Below are 6,421 nucleotides of genomic sequence, written 5' to 3' on the forward strand. Positions count from 1 at the left end.
TCTTGTTAAGTCTCAAAAATAATGGACTAGAACATGTCTGTGATGCATGTTTGGGATGCAGATAAGAATATCAATTATCATCAACGTCATCATTATGGTGTTGTTGTCAAGCTCGTAGGACATCAATTAAATGGCATTGCAACACTTCTTTTTGCAAGAACAAAACCAGAACAATGCATTTATGAGAAGGACCCCAACTTAGAGCAATTCATAGATGCGGCTTCATACTCTCCGTCATGGCCCGGAAAGAGGCATGAGATCCAGATCATCTTGGAATCACGGATCTTCACCAACCAACTTGAAGTGTAAAAATGAGGCAATTCCTCCAGCAGAAACTCAAGTTGGCTCGCTTCTGTGGTCCCTCTGAGCTCTCACAATGGACGCTATAAAGTCACCTTGCACAGTCTTCAGGTCCATAGCCATCCACTCCAAGCTCATTTTATTGACCATTTTATTATCCTATTTCCACTGGTTTCATGACAATGAATGCCTCTGCTATTCTCTTCTTCTCTCTGGCTGTTCTCGGAACTCTCCCCGTCTCCTCGAAGGCAGCCCGTGCCTTCTTCGTTTTTGGTGATTCTCTCGTGGATAACGGCAACAACAACTACCTCGCAACCACAGCACGAGCCGATGCACCCCCTTACGGCATTGACTCCCCGACTCGCCGACCAACCGGCCGTTTCTCCAATGGCCTGAACGTCCCTGACATAATAAGTTCGGTGTTTCACTTCGCCAGTGTGTCCATAATTTAGTTTGAAGTATTATAAGTAGATGCTCTATCCTGGCGTTCAGCTAATCACCTCATGCCTCGTGGTTCTCCTGCTGCTTAGATTATGTGAGTTTTTAAGTTCCTTATATTTTCTTCTAATTAACCAACGATTTGAACAACGTTTCAGGTGAAAATCTGGGATCTGAACCCTTAATGCCGTACTTGAGTCCCGAGCTCCGAGGGGAGAAGCTACTTGTGGGTGCCAACTTTGCGTCAGCAGGTGTTGGAATTCTTAACGATACTGGAATTCAGTTTGTAAGTGGACTGATGCATGGTTTGTTTGATAGCAATGCATATGGTGATCACTGATTAATTTGAAAAATCTTTGCAGGTGAACATAATTAGGATATGGAATCAATTGCACTACTTCCAGCAGTACCAGCAGAGGTTGAGCTCTCTGATAGGTCCAGAGCAGACGCAGAGTCTCGTGAACCAAGGGCTCGTTCTGATCACCCTCGGGGGCAACGACTTTGTTAACAACTACTACTTGGTGCCTTACTCCCTGAGATCTCGACAGTTCACCTTGCCTGACTACGTCACCTATCTGATGTCCGAATACAAGAAGATACTCGCAGTATGTTTCTTTTTTTTCTTTTTTCTTTTCTTTTTTTTCTTTTTGATGGAATTGCAGTCTTTCGTTTCAGTTTGATAGGTTCATCTTTTCAAAAAAATTTGGCAAATAAGTAGATATTGCTGCTAGCACAGTTTGGTTTTTCACCAGTGAAGACACTGCATCAAAAGCTCAATTTCATGGCCGATCAGTGAAGACAAAAGTTCTTCATCCGCTCTTTTCTTTTACATCAGCCTTTTTGAGTTGTGTTGCAGCCTGGCACTTTGTTAGTACTTGGTCCTTCTCTCACAGATACATAGTCCATATTTTGAGCTCTTAAAGAGCACCTTCATTAGCTACCAAAAAACAAAGAAAAGAAGAGCACGTTCATTGCAAATAATTTGCTTTACAATGTAGTAGACTTTCCAGTAACATGGTAGCAATGCCTCTGTCTCATTGAGAAGTTCTCGCAGTGTAGTCTGTTTTCCCTTGGGCAGAATGATTCTAACAAATTAATCACAGATTACTCAATTACTCATGAACTTGATAATCTCCTCATGAATTACTCTCCATTAGTTCAGGAAACCCTCACACATTATGATGAGATCTTTTTTTTCTTGCTATTATATATTTTCTTACATCTCTCATACGTCTTACCACATGAAGAAACATATGGACGTTTTAGCAATTTTTATTCTTTGTGGTCGCTGAATTTTTTTCCAGTTTTTAGCTGTCCAACTTTTGGTGTTTCACAATACTCCTGAATTACGTAGCTTCGCCTCTAGCGGAGTTGTTCCTTAATAACTTGTAAGCATGGCCAGTAGTGCATTTCAGGTTATGTTTCTCGCTTCATTGCTACCTTAATTAGAATCGATTAGCGTGAGGGACCGCTTTCCCTTCACGGTATTCAATTAAATGCTAGGAACACAATTTATTATGGGTTGGTGCATTTGTACACCCACGTGGTCTGCATGCCATGAAACTGCTTCCGTCACGGCTCACGGGCACTGCATCTACTAGTGGAGACAAGGCCAGTATAATAATCAATTCTAGGGGAAGGCAAATAATTGTGCAAGATCCCTTGTCTGTGAATCTTTGTGGATGATTTAGAGCCCTTTATTTTCAGACATCCAAACATGGCTGAAAAATCTAGCTCAAAGAAAGGACAAAAAAAAAGGAAGGAAAAAAAAGGAGAAAATACTGAAAAATAATATCTAGAATTGTCTTATCCAAGGAATTTTACACAAGTTTGATGCAAATTAATACACATTTTACTTATGACTCACTGGAACCAATAATTAAAGTAGTTCTGTTAACAAATTAAACAAAAGAAGGAAAAGAAAATCACAGTTTTGCTCCAAAGAAAAGAGTTTTGTTCGATGCAAATTGATGCATGCTTTACTTATAACTTTGTCAAAATTTTTGTGCTCAATATTTGAACTGGCATCTCAGTAGAACCATTAAAGTAGCTTTGTTAGCAAATTAAACAGAAGTGGGAGAGATTCCACTTTGCGCCAAAGAAATGATTGTTGGAATCTAACATTGCAGGGCCTGTATGAATTGGGGGCCCGTCGAGTCCTGGTCACTGGGACTGGGCCCCTTGGTTGTGTCCCAGCTGAGCTTGCATTGAGAAGTAGGACCGGGCAATGCGACCCCGAGCTTAATCGAGCCTCAAATCTATTCAATCCCCAGCTGATCCAGGTCTTGAATGAGCTCAACGGCCAGATTGGCTCCGATGTCTTCGTCTCAGTGAATGTCTACACGATGCACATGGACTTCATATCCGACCCGCAAGCATACGGTAACAATTAAGTGTTGGATTTAACCTTTATTTATTGTAACCTGGCAGACATCCTACCTACGTGGGGTCAAACTTTATGGATCAATAATTACAACCAACCCACTCTTACGGAATTAAAAAAAAAAAAAAAAAAAAAAGGGTCAACCCTAAGCATCCTAATTCTAGCACAAGCTTGGAAGGTTTTGTAGTCTAACCAAGCTCAAGAGCCACTTGGGCCATATTCCAGGTGGCTCTTGAGCTTGGCATTGAGCTAAAGGAGTAACTCAAGAGCTAAATGCTTTTTTACTAAAGGAGTAACATAAGCATTGAGCTAAACAAGTTATTTATAAGCAACTCTATTTTTAAATGATCAAGGATTCTTAGTGGTGCGCGTTTTGCATCATATAAAGCAATACAATCTTGGATAGCTAGCACGTCATCCGATCGTAGAGACAAATGGCTATCAAATAAAATACAATGTATTACACACAAAACATGCTGCATATGACATCCATCTTATTTGATAACCGCCCATTTTCATGATCAAATGATCAGTGGTACCCATCTAAAATCATACTACTATTTATAGTGTAAATCATGCACAAACTCTTCTTTGATTGGTCTATCCTCTGCTATGGCATTCAGAAAAGAATAAAACAAATTATTGCACACATGCATGCACACATAACAGAGGAAGGAAGCAAACTTAAAGGACCAATCTCAAGCTTGCAAGAATGAGGTTGTGTTGGAAGGAAAGAGAGGGGCTTGGCATGGAAACTAGATGAGTAGGCCACAAGAAGGAATATTTACTTGGATACATTTTCTGGTACTCAATGGCAGTTTACTTACTAAAAGGCGTTCATATACCATATTTGGCAGGTTTTGTCACATCAAAAGTTGCATGTTGCGGGCAAGGCCCTTACAACGGCATCGGTCTTTGCACTGTGTTGTCCAATGTATGCCCGAATAGAAACATCTATGCATTCTGGGACGCATTCCATCCCACAGAGAGAGCCAACAGGATGCTTGTGAGTCAATTCATGGCTGGAACAACAAAGTATATGAGCCCCATGAACTTGAGCACCATCCTGGCCATGGACTCAAGAACCTAGGCTGTTCCAGATCATTTTCGCCATGGTGAGCTTGCATGCTTCTATCTTCTCGTTTTCAAGCATATTGCTGTATTTAGGTTGATTAGGATTTCATCTAGAGGAGCGTCGCGTGTGAGATGGAGTTTCTCAGTCATGTTTACGTCGGTTAGAATTTCGTAACGAATGAATTTGTATTGAGGAAAATACCCATCTTTTGTTTGAACTTAGTTAGAGATGTCGGTGTACTGCAATTTAGGAGGCTAACGAGTTTCTAACGTCTCTAGCTGTTGCAGTGGATTCGTTCCACGTTTAGTTGGTTAGACTTTACATTCAGTTTCAGAAATGGAAATGGTCTTTTTTTTTTTTGGTAGAAAAATGGAAATGGTCTTTAACGTCAATATCTCAGAAAGCAATGATGTGGTACTGGCTACCAGCTTTTAGTTAAGTAGATTATAGGAATGTGAAAAAGAAAATCACAAAATCTATAAGCTTCCATAAAAATATAAGTCAAATTAAAATACAAATCAGGTTTCTTTGTATCATCAAGCCTAACCCTATGTTTCATACTAAGAATGGTTTGAAGAAAGTATTGATGGAGTAGCAAGGATGGATGAGTGAGAAAATAGACTAACGGAAGAAGAAGAATGGATGAATCTTTCATCCATCATTAGTGAAACATAAAAGATTGGATGAAAATAATTTTCTTCTTTCTTTGATATAGGAGGAATGAAAAAAATGATGGATAATTTTTATATAATATTTTTACTAAATTATTTTTTGATAAAATATTATTATTATCTATTTATAATATTTATTTAAATAAATAAATAATGTATAAACTTATAATTAGTATAATATATAATCATATAAAAATTATGTAAATATTTAATTTAATTTTAATAGATAATTATATAAATTAATTATTAATAAATTAATTATATAAATAACTAATTCATTTATAATTTTTTTAATTTAATTTAATAAATAGTTTTGTACGTTGATTATTAATAAATTAATTATATATTAATTATTATTTATTAATTTATAATTTAATTTAAATAGTTAATTAATATAATAAGTAGTTAATTAAAAATAATAAATAAAAACAGAGAAATAGAAGATTATCTTAATTATTTAATTATAATTATCAAAATTATATGCTAAAATTAAAATAATTAATAATAAAATTTAATAATATATGATTAATAATATATATAAAAATATATATAAATAATATGAATGAAAAAAATAAAAAAATATTATAATTTTATCAAAAACATTATTGAGGGATACTTTGTAGATGTAAAAATCCATTCATAATGCTCCATCTATTCTTTCAAATGCATCCATCTATCCTCTCGTACTCTCAACTAAATTTAAGATAATTCCCTAGAAAATAGCCTCTTGGAGTTCTGCACTTTTCCCATAAAACTACAAAAAACGGCATTTTCGTCCAGTAAATCAGCCGGCAATACATTGCCTGTCTAAAGGCACTACATCGGCTTGAGTTTCAATTAATTAAGAGTACCAAAGCGAGACACGGCACATGATAACCACCATTACGCAGCCCACAGAGACTTCAATCGAGGTAAACCATATCCCGTTGAACTGAGACCTTCTATTTGCGAAGAAATTGCACGCAAGTCTGACTGTTAAGAATGCTGAAACAACAAGACAGCAATAAAGACATAGCACGGTGAAGGTAATAGTCATGCAAATCTATCAGACACATGACTTTATCATTGTACACTTGTCCACCCCATATACGGAATACACTTGTCCAGCCATACAAAAATCACCACAAAGAACTCGGTAATTTTAAACGTGCTTGGAAACTTTCGAGCAAAACCTGATCACGGAATTGTCACACACAAAACACAAAAACTTCCAACCGCGCATAAATCTGAAAGATGTGTGGACAAAAGAAAGGACGAATCAACCCCTCGAAGCCTCAACATCAGTGAAAAGAGGACCGTTACAATTATAATGGGTTTATAAAGAGTACAACTCATCTTTCAGACCAGACTAGAAGAGGCTCTTACACTTCCAAGTTCCCAGGAATAAAATTTGATACATTTTCAAAATGAACGTTCTCTAACTCTAAATATTGTTCCTGAGCAAGAATAATTTTCTTATAACCCAAAAATTATGGACAAGTACATGCATACTTGACTAATCATCTGTTCTGTCTCCTAGAATGTCACAGTTGCCTGCAATGGAAGCAGAGGAAC

At 36.9% G+C, this 6,421-nt stretch overlaps 1 protein-coding gene across 1 annotated transcript; it reads left to right on the forward strand.

Annotated features, from left to right (window-relative positions):
• Nucleotides 1-428: 428 nt before the first annotated feature.
• On the forward strand, nucleotides 429-4,428 carry LOC105059161 (GDSL esterase/lipase At5g33370). Its single transcript, XM_010942383.3, has 5 exons — nucleotides 429-714; nucleotides 897-1,024; nucleotides 1,101-1,343; nucleotides 2,868-3,120; nucleotides 3,979-4,428. Exons 1-5 carry the CDS (start codon nucleotides 477-479, stop codon nucleotides 4,209-4,211), a joined length of 1,095 nt encoding a protein of 364 aa, XP_010940685.1. The 5' UTR covers nucleotides 429-476; the 3' UTR covers nucleotides 4,212-4,428.
• The last annotated feature ends 1,993 nt before the right edge of the window (nucleotides 4,429-6,421 follow it).

This window comes from Elaeis guineensis, chromosome 16 (assembly GCF_000442705.2).
Source record: "Elaeis guineensis isolate ETL-2024a chromosome 16, EG11, whole genome shotgun sequence".
Classification (NCBI taxonomy): domain Eukaryota; kingdom Viridiplantae; phylum Streptophyta; class Magnoliopsida; order Arecales; family Arecaceae; genus Elaeis; species Elaeis guineensis.